The sequence below is a fragment of the Salmo trutta genome, chromosome 28, assembly GCF_901001165.1.
Source record: "Salmo trutta chromosome 28, fSalTru1.1, whole genome shotgun sequence".
In the NCBI taxonomy this organism is placed as follows: Eukaryota; Metazoa; Chordata; class Actinopteri; order Salmoniformes; family Salmonidae; genus Salmo; species Salmo trutta.
In genome coordinates, this window is record NC_042984.1 from 12317329 (window position 1) to 12335517 (window position 18189).

An 18189-nucleotide genomic window follows, 5' to 3' on the forward strand; every position below is an offset into this window, starting at 1 on the left:
TGTCCCTATTTATTTTTTACCTTTATTTAACTAGGCAAGTCAGTTAAAAACAAATTCTTATTTTCAATGACGGCCTAGGAACGGTGGGTTAACTGCCTTGTTCAGGGGCAGAACGACAGATTTGTACCTTGTCATCTCGGGGATTCAATCTTGCAACCTTTTGTTTATTAGTGCAATGCTCTAACCACTGGACTACGCTGCCACCCAATACGCTATACCGGGACAGTTGAGCTAACGTGCACTAATGTGATTAGCATGATGTTGTAAGTAACAAGAACATTTCCCAGGACATAGACATGTCTTATATGGGCAGAAAGCTTAACCAATCAAAATATATTTTACATTTGAGATTCTTCAAAGTAACCACCCTTTGCCGTCATGACAACTTTGCACACTCTTGGCATGCTCTCAACTAACTTCACCTAGAATGCTTTCCCAACAGTCTTGAAGGATTTCTCACATATGCTGAGCACTTGTTGGCTGCTTTTCTTTCACTCTGCAGTCCAACTCATCCCAAACCATCTCAATTGGGTTGAGGTCGGGTGATTGTGGAGGCCAGGTCATCTGATGCAGCACTCTATCACTCTCCTTCTTGGTCAAATAGCCCTTACACAGCCTGGAGGTGTGTTGGGTCATTGTCCTGTTGAAAAACAAATGATACTCCCACTAAGTGCAAACCAGATGGGATAGAGTATCGCTGCAGAATGCTGAGGTAGCCATGCTGGTTAAGTGTGCCTTGAATTCTAAATAAATCACTGACAGTGTCACCAGCAAACCACCACCATACCATCGCTCCTCCTCCTCCATGCTTCACGGTGGGAAACACACACGCGGAGATCATCCGTTCACCTACTCTGCCTCTCACAAAGACACAGCAGTTGGAAACAAAATCTAAAATTTGTATTCATCAGACCAAAGGACAGATTTCCACCAGTCTAGTGTCCATTGCTTTTGTTTCTTGGCCCAAGCAAGTCTTTTCTTGTTACTGGTGTCTTTTAATAGGGGTTTCTTTGCAGCAATTCAACCATGAAAGCCTGATTCACGCAGTCTCCTCTGACCAGTTGATGTTGAGATGTGATTGTTACTTAAACTCTGTGAAATGTTTATTTGGGCTGCAATTTCTGAGGCTGGTAACTCTAATTAACTTTTTCTCTGCAGCAGAGGTAACTCTGGGTCTTCCTTTCCTGTGGCAGTCCTCATGAGAGCTAGTTTCATCATAGCACTTGATGGTTTTTGCGACTGCACTTGAAGAAACTTTCAAAGTTCTTGAAATTTCCCGGATTGACTGACCTTCATGTCTTAAAGTAATGACGAACTGTCGTTTCTCTTTGCTTATTTGAGCTGTTCTTGCCATAATATGGACTTGGTCTTTTACCAAAAAGGGCTATCTTCTGTATACCAACCCTACCTTGTCACAACACAACTGATTGGCTCAAACACATTAAGAAGGAAAGAAATTCCACAAATTAACTTTTAACAAGGCACACCTGTTAATTGAAATGCATTCCAGGTGACTACCTCATGATGCTGGTTGAGAGAATGCCAAGAGTGTGCAAAGCTGTCATCAAGGCAAAGAGCGGCTACTTCGAAGAATCTCAAATATAATATAGATTTTGATTTGTTTACACGTTTTTGGTTACTACATGATTCCATATGTGTTATTTCATAGTTTTCATGTAGAAAATAGCAAAAATAAAGATAATCCCTTTAATGAGTAGGTGTGTCCAAACTTTTGACTGGTTCTGTAAATTATACCAAAGTAGTTAGAATTGTGCAAATACTACCAGGCTGCAGTTATTTACCCAGAAGTTCTTAGTGGGCTATAAAGGCCTAGCTATAACTGCAGACACATAGGCCTATAAAGATACGCAGTGTAGGCTACTAATCTTGTTAAATAATTAAAAGTCATATTCTTCTAAATAAATGTAGGTATTTCATTGATTAAAATTATTGGAAAACTTTGACTGTGCGTGCCTTTATCAATATTTTTATTTTTTTAGCATGTCCTCTTCAGTTCAAAAGCCTCCACTTTGCATATATGATGTTTTTTTTAAGGTAATAGGCTTCTAGACTAAACTTGTATGAAGGGACAGCAAACAGGCAGTGCCTGGCTAGCCTATGTGGACTGAGATTAGGAAATATTGTTCTATTAGACACACGCACGCACGTGTGCACGCACTCACACAATTGAGGCACAATCTCAGTTAAATATTTACCAATACATGCCATGTGAGGAGGTCAAGGTACAAAACCCTTTAAAATATGACAAAATAAATGACATATATGGTAGTAACATTTATTGAAACCTTTTACAGTAAATGTGGGTGTATGTATGTACCCTTCACATCAGCAGGTGTACCTATGTGTTTGAATGTGTTTTTTTTAAATGCAGAACATGCTCGTTGAGTCCATATCAATTTTGGCCAATAGATGCCCCCCTAGCAAAGTAAGAAGGTTTCTTATTATTGTCTATAAGTAGATAACCTTAATGCCCCCAAATCCTTGATATCTGGAGTCTTGATAAGGCCACATTATAGAACCTATAAAGTTTCAAATCTTTTACTAATTGAAAGTCAAGTATTGTCTGATAAGAGGAAAAGGGAACAATACAAACATGACCTACAAATGTGAATTAGCAGGTAATGAATTCGAGACCGGATAAAAAAACGTTATGTATTCAATCAATTAATATTATCATTATTCGTATTCTTATCATTGAGGTAAATGCTCTCTCTCAAATTAAATATTTCAAGGCATGCCATTCTGAGTTTCCAGTTTTCAGATTATAATTTTTTTTAGCAAATCCTTGCACAAGGTAATGTACAATAATGCATTCTGGGTACTAATCTGTTTAGCTACAGTGTCTTGCCACATCTTTGGCGCATGGAGTACAAGGAGTGGAATGTTAGTTAAACATACTTGTACCCCCATGCTACATAATATACTATCATACAGTTAGTTAATGTAGGCGTTTTATGAGTGCAAATGCCACACCTGAGTAAATAATTAACAATATGTGCTATTCCGCTAGAATGGCGCTCTGTCTGCTAGTCTGCTCAGATGCTGAAGTCCAGGTACAGTTGAAGTCGGAAGTTTACATACACCTTAGCCAAAAACATTTAAACTCAGTTTTTCACAATTCCTGACATTTAATCAGAGTACAAATTCCATGTCTTAGGTCAGTTAGGATCACCACTTTATTTTAAGAATGTGAAATGTCAGAATAATAGTAGAGACAATGATTTATTTCAGCTTTTATTTTGTTCATCACATTCCCAGTGGGTCAGAAGTTTACATGCACTCAATTAGTATTTGGTAGCATTGCCATTAAATTGTTAAACTTGGGTCAAACGTTTCAGGTAGCCTTACACAAGCTTCCAACAATAAGTTTGGTGCATTTTGGCCCATTCCTCCTGACAGAGCTGGTGTAACTGAGTCAATACAAATCAAAATCAAAATCAAATGTATTTTAAAGCCCTTCTTACATCAGCTGATATCTCAAAGTGCTGTACAGAAACCCAGCATAAAACCCCAAACAGCAAGCAATGCAGGTGTAGAAGCACAGTGGCTAGGAAAAGCTCCATAGAAAGGCCAGAACCTAGGAAGAAACCTAGAGAGGAACCAGGCTGTGAGGGGTGGCCAGTCCTCTTCTGGCTGTGCCGGGTGGAGATTATAACAGAACATGGCCAAGATGCTCAAATGTTCATAGATGACCAGCATGGTCAAATAATAATAATCACAGTGGTTGTCGAGGGTACAACAGGTCAGCACCTCAGGAGTAAATGTCAGTTGACTTTTCATAGCCGATCATTCAGAGTATCTCTACCGCTCCTCCTGTCTCTAGAGAGTTGAAAACAGCAGGTCTGGGACAGGTAGCACATCCGGTGAACAGATCAGGGTTCCATAGCCGCAGGCAGAACAGTTGAAACTGGAGCAGCAGCACGGCCAGGTGGACTGGGGACAGCAAGGAGTCATCAGGCCAGGTAGTCCTGAGGTATGGTCCTAGGGCTCAGGTCCTCCGAGAAAGAGAGAGAAAGAAAGAAAGAAAGAAAGAAAAAGAGAAATAGAGAAAGAATTAGAGAGAGCATACTTAAATTCACATAGGACACCGGATAAGACAGCAGAAATACTCCAGATATACCAGACTGACCCTAGCCCCCCGACACATAAACTACTGCAGCATAAATACTGGAGGCTGAGACAGGAGGGGTTGGGAGACACTGTGGCCCAATCCGATGATACCCATGGACAGGGCCAAAGTGACAGGATATAACCCCACCCACTTTGCCAAAGCACAGCCCCCACACCACTAGTGGGAAATCTTCAACCACCAACTTACCATCCTGAGACAAGGCCGAGCATAGCCCACAAAGATCTCCGCCATGGCACAACCCAACGGGGGAGCCAACCCGGACAGGAAGATCACGTCAGTGACTCAACCCACTCAAGTGACGCACCCCTCCTAGGGACGACATGAAAGAGCACCAGTAAGCCAGTGACTCATCCCCTGTAATAGGGTTAGAGGCAGAGAATCCCAGTGGAAAGAGGGGAACCGGCCAGGCAGAGACAGCAAGGGTGGTTCGTTGCTCCAGTGCCTTTCCGTTTACCTTCACACTCCTGGGCCAGACTACACTCAATCATAGGACCCACTGAAGAGATGAGTCTTCAATAAAGACTTAAAGGTTGAGACCGAGTCTGCGTCTCTCACATGGGTAAGCAGAACATTCCATGAAAATGAAGCTCCATAGGAGAAAGCCCTCCAATTTCTAAGCAAAGCCCTCCAGCTGTTTGCTTAGAAATTCTAGGGACCGTAAGGAGGCCTGCGTCTTGTGACCGTAGCATACGTGTAGGTATGTAAGGCAGGACCAAATCGGAAAGATAGGTAGGAGCAATGCTTTGTAGGTTAGCAGTAAAACCTTGAAATCAGCCCTTGCCTTAACGGGAAGCCAGTGTAGAGAGGCTAGCACAGGAGTAATTTGATAAATTTTGTAGCTTCTAGCCAAGATTCTAGCAGCCGCGTTTAGCACTAACTGAAGTTTAGACTTTGAGCAGATTGCCTTCTACAACTATATTTGAAAGGGCACGCACCTCAAACTGTGACAGCAGCACCTAAATGAAACAATTTTGACAGGTACGTTTCTACTGCATCTGAATTATCGAAGTGTGCCTATTCGATGGTAACACTTTAGCCTATTAGACTATGCTACTTTAAATATGTCCATTCCTTTTTGCGACGTTCAATGTGTTTGCATCACATTTTCAACTCTACGGATAGTTTTTTTTTTTAAATGTTGCCCTAAATAAGAAATGTTTATGTGCGCTCTAGGCAACAGCCGGTAGATACAGTGCGTGTAGGCTGATCTACAAGAATAAATTATTATAGATAAGAGCGATTTTTATTTGTCAAAGCTGTCAAGAGTCGATTATCATGTCACCAGAATCAGACCCTAGATGTTTAGGCTATTGGAAAAGAGCATCAAGATCACCGTGCACTTTCAACACCCTGTGAAATTCATCATAAATGATTTCATTAATAAACTGCATGGTTTCCCAAGTCGTAGAGGAAGGACCACACACTATATCATAGCGTGACTTCAATTTTACAACGATATTATGGTTATTATATCAATATTTGCTCATAAAGGCGTTTCCACCGCTGTTTGTGGCATAATTCAATTTACCAATAGCAAAAGATCTCAGCATATCGAATGAACAAACATAGTCGCAGCCGTCATGTTTTTTTTATATATGGGATGACTTCACTCGCATAAAAACTGGATGGATACGTGGTTATTGAGCAAATATTGAACAAAGATCTTTCTCTCCTGTCACACGATAAGATATTATTTATTTTTTTTACATTTTATCTTGATTAAATATTGATCAACTAAATTTGACTAGTTGTTTAAACATTGACAACGACTATTAGTACAATAAGATTAAATTGCATGTTTTGTTCCATTATGCCTTCTTGAGTCTTAGGTGTACTACACTATACGCGTGTGTTTGAGTGTAAATAGACCTACATTGAAGTGTTATATTTGGGTGCGTACTGACTCTCTTCTAGTCCACTATACAAACTATATTTGTTATCTGTAATAGCCTACGGCGCAGCTGTCGTTTGAATCTTAATGTCACGTTGACACTGCCAATGTCATACCATATATGTAATTTCATATATGGCCCTGTAAAATATGATGACCCTTTCCCATTAGAAGTGACAACACCAGTGACAGTTTATTTCTGATACAAATATTAGTGACTGTTAATGTCAGGTGTCATTATTTCGGAGAAATAAATGGCTGTGTAATCCACAGATCTTTATTCAGTCAAGCTCTAAAACAGAATATAATAAAATAGCAAATTAACTAAACAGAGTGGGCACATACAGGTGAAACAGTATTTAGGCTAAGCTCTAATTAAGCATTTAAGTAAGTAGTCTTGAGCCGGAACGGCTCATAGGCATGGGTAGCAGTCTGTTTAGCTATCATGCCACTCCTTGTCACCCCTGTCACGCTAAACATCTTTGGCATACGACAAAGAGTACAAGGGGTGGAATGTTAGCTATATCCTGTTTCTGTATGGTCAATTTTGCTAATACGCGCGCTTTTGGATGTTCAATGTTTTGGAAAATGAAACCTGTTGAAAGTGCTTTTTATCTATCTGAATATTTTCTTCACTCTGTCTGGAAACAAGATCTAATAGTGGCTGAGAACATAAATGCCTTGATGATACTCAGAAACATGTATTTACCACATCAAAATCGTAATATGTTACATTACTTTAGAAATTATCTTAAGAACTAGCATATAAGGTTCACAAATAGGAAAAATCATCAATATCAATTGTAACTTAATACACATTGGCCTCAAAAATATGTACTATTGTGGTAATGGCAGAGTGTAGTGGAAATGACATTTTATATAAAACAAATGATGAAAAATACCATTAAACATTTTAATGTCATTGTTGTACATGCTTAATTTTATTGAAGATATAGAACAGACCATTCCTTCCAATTCATCCCAAAGCTGTTCAATGGGGTTGAGGTCAGGGCTCTGTGCAGGCCAGTCAAGTTCTTCCACACCGATCTCAACAAACCATTTCTGTATGGATCTGGCTTTGTGCATGGGGGTATTGTCATGCTGAAACAGTAAAGGGCCTTCCCCAAAACTGTTGCTACAAAGTTGGAAGCACAGAATCATCTAGAATGTCATTGTATGCTGTAGAGTTAAGATTTCCTTTCACTAGAACTAATGGGCCTAGCACAAACCATGAAAAACAGCCCCAGACCATTATTCCTCCTCTACGAAACGTAGGACAGATGATTTTTATGCACTACACGCTTCAGCACTCAGCAGTTACGTTCTGTGAGCTTGTGTGGCCTACCACTTCGTGGATGAGCCGTTGTTGCTCCCAGACGTTTCCACTTCACAATAACAGCACTTACAGTTGACCGGGGCAGCTTTAGCAGGGCAGACATTTGACTAACTGACTTTTTGGAAAGATGGCATCCTATGACTGTGCCACGTTGAAAGTCACTGAGCTCTTCAGTGTGGACCATTCTCCTGCCAATGTTTGTCTATGGAGATTGCATAGCTGTGTGCTCGATTTTATACACCTTTCAGCAACGGGTGTGGCTGAAATAGCCGAATCCGCTAATTTGATCCACTAATTTGAAGTGGTGTCCACATACACTACATATACAAAAGTATGTCCTTGTCCTCTCCTTGGTTGATTTATGGGGCATCTTATAGAAACATTTAAAATAAGTAATTAAAGTCAGTAATAATCATTTTAAGTCACATAAATAGACATAAAAATCACTCAATCACCCGAACATAATACAACATCTCTTATTTAGCAAATAAGTGTTCATTTTGTAATGTGTTTGTCTTTTCAGGTCTTAAGGTAAGTAAAAATGTATAAACTAACATATTTTGTCATTACCACCAAATTCTGTCCTTACCATCACAGTTCTTTATGTGCTGGTAATGTGTGGTGGGAATGACATTTTAACAGTATTTTTTTAAATGTATTTATTTATTTTATTTCACCTTTATTTAACCAGGTAGGCAAGTTGAGAACAAGTTCTCATTTACAATTGCGACCTGGCCAAGATAAAGCAAAGCAGTTCGACAACATACAACAACACAGAGTTACACATGGAGTAAAAACAAACACACAGTCAATAATACAGTAGAAAAATAAGTCTATACACAATGTGAGCAAATGAGGTGAGATAAGGGAGGTAAAGGCAAAAAGGCCACGGTGGCAAAAGTAAATACAATATAGCAAGTAAAACACTGGAATGGTAGATTTGTAGTAGAAGAAAGTGCAAAGTAGAAATAATGGGGTGCAAAGGAGCTAAATAAATAAATAAAAACAGTAGGGGAAGAGGTAGTAGTTTGGGCTAAATTATAGATGGGCTATCACAGGTGCAGTGATCTGTGAGCTGCTCTGATAGCTGGTGCTTAAAGCTAGTGAGGGAGATAAGTGTTTCCAGTTTCAGAGATTTTTGTAGTTCTGTCCAGTCATTGGCAGCAGAGAACTGGAAGGAGAGACGACCAAAGGAGGAGTTGGCTTTAGGGGTGACCAGAGAGATATACCTGCTGGAGCGTGTGCTACAGGTGGGTGCTGCTATGGTGACCAGTGAGCTGAGATAAGGGGGGACTTTACCTAGCAGGGTCTTGTAGATGACCTGGAGCCAATGTATTTGGCGACGATTATGAAGCGAAAGCCAGCCAACGAGAGCGTACAGGTCGCAGTGGTGGGTAGTATATGGGGCTTTGGTGACAAAACGGATGGCACTGTGATAGACTGCATCCAGCTTGTTGAGTAGGGTATTGGAGGCTATTTTGTAAATGACATCGCCGAAGTCGAGGATTGGTAGGATGGTCAGTTTTACGAGGGTCATTTTTGCAGCATGAGTGAAGGATGCTTTGTTGCAAAATATAGCATAATAACATAATAACACACAGAAACACGTGCCTTAGGTCATTAATATGGTCGAATCTATCATCTCGAAAACAAAACCTTATTCCTGTTACATTGCACAACCCTCAATGTTATGTCATAATTACGTAAAATTCTGGCAAATTAGTTCGCAACGAGCCAGGCGGCCCAAACTGTTGCATATACCCTGACTGCGTGCAATGAACGCAAAATGACACAATTTCACCTAGTTAAAATTGCCTGCTAACCTGGATTTCTTTTAGCTAAATATGCAGGTTTAAAAATATATACTTCTGTGTATTGATTGTAAGAAAGGCATTGATGTTTATGGTTAGGTACAGTCGTGCAACGATTGTGCTTTTTTCGCAAATGCGCTTTTGTTAAATCATCCCCGTTTGGCGAAGTAGGCTGTCTTTGTTAGGAAGAAATAGTCTTCACAGTTCGCATCGAGCCAGGCGGCCCAAACTGCTGCATATACCCTGACTCTGTTTGCAAGAGAAGTGACACATTTTCCCTAGTTAAAAGAAATTCATGTTAGCAGGCAATATTAACTAAATATGCAGGTTTTAAAATATACACTTGTGTATTGATTTTAAGAAAAGCATTGATGTTTATTGTTGGAGCAACGTGTACCTAAGCGATTATATGCAACGCAGGACAGGCTAGATAAACTAGTAATATCATCAACCATGTGTAGTTAACTAGTGATTATGATTGACTGATTGTTTTTTATAAGATAAGTTTAATGCTAGCTAGCAACTTACCTTGGCTTCTTATGCATTCGCGTAACCTCGTGGAGTGCAATGTAAAGCAGGTGGTTGGAGCGTTGGACTAGTTAACCGTAAGGTTGCAAGATTGAATCCCTGAGCTGACAAGGTAAAAATCTGTCATTCTGCCCCTGAACAAGGCAGTTAACCCAACGTTCCTAGGCCATCATTGAAAATAAGAATGTATTCTTAACTGACTTGCCTAGTTTTTTAAAAACGGCCAAATCGGCGGCCAAAAATACCTAATTTATCGGCCATTCCGATTAATCGGTCAACCTCTAGTCTGTAGCAGTTTGGGTCAAGAGTGTCCCCTCCTTTGAAGAGGGGGATGACAGCAGCTGCTTTCCAATCTTTGGGAATCTCAGACGACATGAAAGAGAGGTTGAACAGGCTAGTAATAAGGGTTGCAACGATTTCGGCAGATAATTTTAGAAAGAAAGGGTCCAGATTGTCTAGCCCGGCTGATTTGTAGGGGTCCAGATTTTGCAGCTCTTTCAGAACATCAGCTGAATGGATTTGGGAGAAGGAGAAATGGGGAAGGCTTAGGCGAGTAGCTGTGGGGGGTGCAGTGCTGTTGACTGTGGTAGGGGTAGCCAGGTGGAAAGCATGGCCAGTCGTAGAAAAATGCTTATTGAAATTCTCAATTATAGTGGGTTTATCGGTGGTGATAGAGTTTCCTATCCTCAGTGCAGTGGGCAGCTGGGAGGAGGTGTTCTTATTCTCCATGGACTTTACAGTGTCCCAGAACTTTTTAGAGTTTGTGTTGCAGGAAGCAAATTTCTGTTTGAAAAAGCTAGCCTTGGCTTTTCTAACTGCCTGTGTATATTGGTTTCTAACTTCCCTGAAAAGTTGCATATCACGGGGGCTGTTTGATGCTAATGCAGAACGCCACAGGATGTTTTTGTGTTGGTTAAGGACAGTCAGGTCTGGAGAGAACCAAGGGCTATATCTGTTCCTGGTTCTAAATTTCTTGAATGGGGCATGCTTATTTAAGATGGAGAGGAAGGCATTTAAAAAAAATAACCAGGCATCCTCTACTGATGGGATGAGGTCAATATCCTTCCAGGATACCCGGGCCAGGTCGATTAGAAAGGCTTGCTCGCTGAAATGTTTCAGGGAGCATTTGACAGTGATGAGTGGAGGTCGTTACGGAACCATTACGGATGCAGGCAATGAGGCGGTGATCACTGAGATCTTGGTTGAAATCAGCAGAGGTTTATTTAGAGGGCAAGTTGGTTAGGATGATATCAATGAGGGTGCCCATGTTTACGGCTTTGGGGTTGTACCTGGTGGGTTCATTAATCATTTGTGTGAGATTGATGGCATCAAGCTTGGATTGTAGGATGGCCGGGGTGTTAAGCATGTCCCAGTTTAGGTCACCTAGCAGCACGAGCTCTGAAGATAGATGGGGGGCAATCAGTTCACATATGGTGTCCAGAGCATAGCTGGGGGCCGAGGGTGGTCTATAGCAGGCGGCAACGGTGAGAGACTTGTTTTTAGAGAGATGGATTTTTAAAAGTAGAAGTTCAAATTGTTTGGGTACAGACCTGGATAGTAGGACAGAACTCTGCAGGTTATCTCTGCAGTAGATTGCAACACCACCCCTTTTGGCCGTTCTATCTTGTCTGAAAATGTTGTAGTTAGGGATGAAGATTTCAGAGTTTTTGGTGCACTTCCTAAGCCAGGATTTAGACACGGCTAGGACATCCACGTTGGCAGAGTGTGCGAAAGCAGTGAATAAAACAAACTTAGGGAGGAGGCTTCTAATGTTAACATGCATGAAACCAAGGCTATTACGGTTACAGAAGTCATCAAAAGAGAGCGCCTGGGGAATAGGAGTGGAGCTAGGCACTTCAGGGCCTGGATTCACCTCTACATCACCAGAGGAACAGAGGAGGAGTAGGATAAGGTTACGGCTAAAAGCTATGAGGATTGGTCGTCTGTGACGTCCGGAATAGAGAGTAAAAGGAGCAGGTTTCTGGGGGTGATAAAATAGCTTCAAGGTATAATGTACAGACAAAGGTATGGTAGGATGTGAATACAGTGGAGGTAAACCTAGGCATTGAGTGATGAGAGAGATATTGTCTTTAGAAACATAATTGAAACCAGAAGATGTCATAGCATGTGTGGGTGGAGGAACTGAAAGGTTGGATAAGGTATAATGAGCTGGGCTAGAGGATCTACAGTGAAATAAGCCAATAAACACTAACCAGAACAGCAATGGACAAGGCATATTGACATTAAGGAAGGGCATGCTTAGCCGAGTGATCAAAGGGTCCAGTGAGAATTAGACAGCTAGCCGAGCCATAGGTAGCAAGTCGGTAGAAGATGGAGGGAGGTCTGTTTTTAGCCACCTCGTGCGTTTCCGTCTGTAGATTAGTGGGGTTCCGTGTGGTGGGGGGACCAGTTCAATTGGCAAAATAGTTATAAAATAGTTATAGTCCGATAGACCTATTCAGATAGCAGCCGATAAGACAGCTAAGACAGCTAACGATTAGCAGGCTGCAGATGGGCGTTCGGGTTACGTCACGACAGAGGGGCCAGTTGGATAACTCCCTCGGGCAGATAACGTCAGTAGTCCAGTCGTGAAGGCCCGATGGGGCTCCGCATTGGCAGTAAAAAGAATAGGTCCGGTATGCTCTGGTCTGAGTCGCGCTGTACAAAACTGGCGATAGCTTTTCGAGCTAATGGATAGCTGATGACCGCTAACCGTGGCAAGCTGAACTCCAACGTTAGCCAGTGACCTGGCTAGCTTCTGTTGTGGATTTCAGATTTGAGGTAAATAATACTTCTTTTTTTTTTATTGGTGAGGCGGGTTGCAGGAGAGTGTTTTGAGGTTGAGTTTTTAGAAAAAAATATGTAAAAAGATATGCAAAGAAAATATGTAAATATATATATACACGGGACACGACAAGAGGAGGACAAAGGACGTCTGACTGCTACGCCATCTTGGGGAATTTGGTCATAAATAGCAGGGATAGCATGCTAACTCCAGTTGAACAGCTAGAATACAATGTATCCTAAATACACATATTTAAAACATAATTAAAAAAATCTAACATCATTTGATGAAATTCTAGCCTATTTGGTAATGAAGTACAATATTTAATTTTTAAATTTTTCTATCATTTCCTGACAACAAAATTGGAATTCCCCTCCATGTGCTCCACTGTCACTATTCATAGCCATGGTGACCAAGTACACAAACTTTTGAAAATGATATTATTATGTAATTTGCTTGTCGTGGTGGTAATGACACAATACTTTGAGATGACTGTATTTTGTGTACAAAAAGTATCAAATAGAAAATAGCTTATGCACATCTAATATGTATGTAGTTTCCATTTATTTGACTCTTTTTTTAAACAGGTGCATTACATATTTTCTAATTATCAAGACTTTTGTAAGTGTAATACATAGAAGAATGTCAAAAGTCCGGATGTGAGACAGGACAAAAACAGTGCAAAACAGTGAAATCCAGACATGAAATGCTTTAGAAAATAAAAATGTGTAACATTTTGAAAGCTGAAAAAACAGATTATTAAGGTTATTTTAGTCTCTACTTAATGTATGTGAAATAAAACATCTAAATGAAAATGTTATCTTAAAAATGTAACCCTGAGACACAAAATGGCCCGTGTTCGCAAAATCACCCATATACTGTTTGAAGAAAAATAATCTGAATGTCAAACCAATATCAAATCATGTGAAACCATTGTAAAATAGTAGCCTAAGGAAGTAAATATTATTATTATTATTATAGATTTTTAATCACAAGTAGTTGAATATTGGAATGTAGGCTTATTTGGAAATACACTTAAAGTATTAGCATATATTTGAAAATACATATTGCCTGTTTTGGTATTTGAAATAATCTATTTGAACATATTTTCAAATAGAAGGCCATCATAGGAAGTTATTTGAAAATACTTTCAAATACTTCCAATAGAAGCAGTGGTTTTGTGCCACATTATTTGAAATGACTCAAATACATAGAAAATAAGTATTTCAATAGCAAATAAAAATAAAATACCCATGTATTTGAACCCAGGTCTGAAACACATGACTGACTAGTGTCTTATTTGTCCGATCTGTACTCTAGTGACATCGATCTGTGTCTGACTGTGTCCATGATGCGCTGCCTCGTTCAGAAGAAAACATACCTCGTCATTTTATCTTCACTGCTACTGTTCGCCCTCCTCCTCTACTGGACTCGAAGGGCCCCCACCACTGTTGACGTGCGATCAGGTCAGAGCTACAAGGCACAGAATGTTCTGAAGGAGAGGCTGCAAAATGTCCAGAATAGTTATGACAATATCCCATATGTCCTGAAGGAAAGTGTGGCAGGGTGAGTTCATATGGGCAAATGGTATAACACATGTATAACACATTCATAAATGGCATTTCATTTGAATTCGGTCAAACTGAAATTCCAGGTCCAATTACAATTTTCCTCATTGCGTTTCAAATTTCGAACTACTTCCTGATTCGACTCCATCAAATCAACCTGCATGGTTTCCATTGCACTAATAGTGACTTGTTTTGTCCCATACTCTTACCAACCGTCCACAACGCTCTTCATTAATCTCATTCAGGCGTCTGGCACTGAACGGGTGTGTGTGTGAGGCAGATAAGAAGCCTGCCATTGACCTGCCTTTTGCCCAAGTGCTGTTCCCCCGTGTCTGGGCCCAGGATGACTTCCACACAGCCTTCCAGGAGGCAGAGCTGGCTCAGGTGAAAAGTCGCAGGCAGCAGGAGTACAACAGCTTCCAGCAGAGGTAACTGTACAGTACACTGAAGTGTTGTGCTGTGCTTTGCTGTGCACCTTCTCTCCATCGATTGAGGCCAACATCCAACATAAAATATGTGACGTACATGACGTGTTTACAATGCTGTTTTTCGTTTTAATGCACCATATTGCTGGAAAAAATTCAAAATACATTTCAACTTGATGCTGTGTGTGTGTGTGTGTGTGTGTGTGTGTGTGTGTGTGTGTGTGTGTGTGTGTGTGTGTGTGTGTGTGTGTGTGTGTGTGTGTGTGTGTGTGTGTATTTATGTTGTGTATACAGGGTACATTTGTAAAAGAGACCTAGGTCTCAATATGTCTTCCTGTTAAAATAAAGGTACAAAATAAAAAGTACATGTCACGACTTCCGCCGAAGTCGGTCCCTCTCCTTGTTCGGGCGGTGTTCGGCGGTCGACGTCACCGGCCTTCTAGCCACCGCCGATCCACTTTTCATTTTCCATTTGTTTTGTCTTTGTTTTACACACGTGATTTCAATCCCACAATTACTGGTTCATTATTTAACCCTCTGTTCCCCCATGGTTTTTTGTGAGTGATTGTTTGTTGTATTTTCGGTCAGTCATGGTGTGCGTGTATTTCTTACTTTGTGTATTTGACATTTTGAGTAAAAGTACTTTGATTACTCATATCTGCAGTCCTGCGCCTGACTCTCTACACCAGCTACACCTAGGACCCATTACAGTACATTACACCATCATACTTTAGCTTGAGTTTATTTCTAGTCTGGCTAACTTCTCCATGTTGGCTGCAGGTACCAGACTCCCGCAGACCTCCTTGTTATAGCAGAAGCCAACAGTCCCCTGCAGTACCCTACCCAGGGGGTGGAGGTTCGCCCTCTCAAGACTATCGTTATCCCTGGTAAGACTAAATAAAGTAGTTATTCCACTGAAAAGATTTACACTCGGGGCAGAAGGGATTTTTGCAGCATTGTTGTAAATATCGCCTTTGCCCCAACCATAACTGTAGAACAGTTAAAACAAAACTAACCTGACTTTATGACTGAAATTGGAATTCTCTTTTTTAAGGGTTGGGTCTGAAAGAAAAGCATAGACAACTTCATACAGTAAGTTTATCTCCATTTATAATACTACATTGAACAAAAACATAAACGCAACATGCAACAAAGATCTTACTGAGTTACAGTTCATATAAGGAAATCAGTCAATTTCAATAAATAAATGAGACCCTAATCTATGGATCTCACATGACTGGGAATACAGATATGCATCAGTTAGTCACAGATACATTGAAGAAAAGGTAGGGTGCGTGAAACAGAAAACCAGTCAGTATCTGATCTGACCACAATTGTGACTCACCACCTGGATGTGGTCCTATGTAGCAACATTTGAAATTGGGATTTTTACATTGGATAAAAGTAGAGACTCAGAGCTGCAAAATGATATATCATACACTGCATTTTTAAGGAACAATGGGAAAGTAATTCTGCTTTAAAGTTGATGAACTTGTGAACTCACTTTTGAAAAAATGGCCTTTGGATGTTTTGGTATCTAGTGAAGAGCTCTTCTATGTTCATACCCTATTAAGCTCTAGCCCCACCCATTACATTTCGCTCTCGGAATGATCAGATCGCACACTCTGGCCGATTGTTTGTTTACCTCTGGATAACATGAAAACTGCCTAACCAGCTCTGCTGCCAACAATTTCATTATGCTTTTTTGCCAACGTTTACTGACACTGGCCATATTCAACAGGTGTTGGTTGTACACTTTATCTTAAGACATGTAGCTAGCTAGCTAGGTAAACAATGAACCTAGCTAGGTAAACAACGTGTAAGATCATACACGTCACCTAATGTTAGCTAATGAGCCAGCCAGCTAACGTTAGCTAGTTAAACAACAATGAACATAGTGCCAAATCATGTCATTACTACCCTGCATGAATCTGCTGGGAGCTAACCAACCAGGTTCAATGTTAACTAGCTAACATTAGGCTCTAACTAGCCAAGCAAATGGTTCTGGGATACGAATAATAATGTCATAAACATAACGTTAGCTAGGGAGCCAGCCAGCTAACGTTAGCTTGAAATGAAACAACTTTCTGCCAAAATTAGAAATGTGTAATATCTGAAAATGTAGCTAGCTAGCCTGTTGTGGACAGGCGTTCCGCTAGCGGGACCCCTAGCCAACATCAAATGGAATCGCATGGCGCGAAATACAAAAACTACTAAAATACCACAATTCAATTTTCTCAAACAATCAACTATTTTACACCATTTTAAAGATAAGACTCTCGTTAATCTAACCACATTGTCTGATTTCAAAAAGGCTCTACAGCGAAAGCAAAACATTAGATTATGTTAGGAGAGTACATAGACCAAAAATAATTACACAGCCATTTTCCAAGCAAGCATATATGTCAATAAAACCCAAAACACAGCTAAATGAAGCACTAACCTTTGATGATCTTCATCAGATGACACTCCTAGGACATTATGTTATACAATACATGTATGTTTTGTTCAATCAAGTTCATATTTATATCCAAAAACAGCTTTTTACATTGGCGTACATCCCAAACGTCCTCAATGGGTGCCATCATGTCTGGTGAGTATTCAGGCCAATGAAGAACTGGGACATTTTCAGCTTCCAGGACTTGTGTACAGATCTTTTCTACATGTGGCCGTGCATTACCATGCTGAAACATGAGGTGACGAATGGCACGACAATGTGCCTCAGGATATCGTCACGCTATCTCTGTGCATTCAAATTTACATCAATAAAATGAAACTTTGTGCATATGGAACATTTCTGGGATCTTTTATTTCAGCTCATGCAACATGGGACCAACACTTTACATGTTGCGTTTATATTTTTGTTCAGTATATGTTGTAGTGGCAGGTAATCTAGCGGTTAGAGCGTTTAGCCAGTAACCGAAAGGTTGTTTGTTCACCTTGTCGGCTCAGGGAGTCGAACCATCTGTCTATGTGCCCTTGAGCACAGCACTTAACCTGTAAGTCGCTCTGGACAAGAGTGTCTGCTAAAATATAAAATGTTGATTCATGTTTAACAAAGTGATCTACAGTCATTTTGTGACCATTGCAATTGCCCCAAGCAGACTACCGTAGTTATTTGAATTAAACTGAATCCTCCCTATCATGTCCTATAGGTGAATCTGACTGCTACCCTGGGGACATTTGATGTGTTAGCCACCGTAGACGGGGTCTCCATTAGAGGACAGGGAATGATGCACATGACTTTGTCCAGTAGACTCCTCTCCACTCTGAACAGACAGCTACAGTTTGTCACCTACACCAACACCTTGTTCCACCCTAGGACGGCTGACACAGGTTGGTCAGCCCCTCTGTGTGTGTCTAGTCCTGAGTTCTGATACTGCAATACAGGGTTTTGAAAGCAAACTTTTTAGTGCCTGCAGCTGTACAGGAGCTGTATGCCATACTATACAATACAACTTTATTGCCCATTTAGTAACAGCAAACAACAGAAATGTGTATTTTGTGCAGTTCTCAACCCCTGCCACCCAATTCCCCATTATCATGCCACTCCCTGTCATGCCACTCCTTGTCACTTTTTACCTCAGTGCATCAACACAGTCTCAAATTCTTTATAAACCTGTCTATTATTCCCTGGAAGGGGCACACAACTAACCTACACTATAATTACATAGTCCGTGTTTAGGTAAGAG

At 40.6% G+C, this 18189-nt stretch overlaps 1 protein-coding gene across 3 annotated transcripts in view; it reads left to right on the forward strand.

Annotated features, from left to right (window-relative positions):
• Positions 1-4672: 4672 nt before the first annotated feature.
• Positions 4673-18189, forward strand: part of LOC115165495 (beta-1,4 N-acetylgalactosaminyltransferase 1) — a 29801-nt gene continuing 16284 nt past the window's right edge. Inside the window, exons 1-6 of one of the 3 annotated variants that reach the window (XM_029718658.1) lie at positions 4673-4712; positions 13825-14070; positions 14318-14500; positions 15278-15384; positions 15552-15589; positions 17653-17833. In XM_029718658.1, coding sequence (XP_029574518.1) covers positions 13853-14070; positions 14318-14500; positions 15278-15384; positions 15552-15589; positions 17653-17833 — 727 coding nt within the window. In that variant the 5' untranslated portion in view covers positions 4673-4712; positions 13825-13852. Of the gene's footprint in view, positions 4713-4929; positions 5132-5154; positions 6046-13824; positions 14071-14317; positions 14501-15277; positions 15385-15551; positions 15590-17652; positions 17834-18189 lie in introns of those variants that run through there. The other 2 variants (XM_029718657.1, XM_029718659.1) reach the window with 2 other exon arrangements.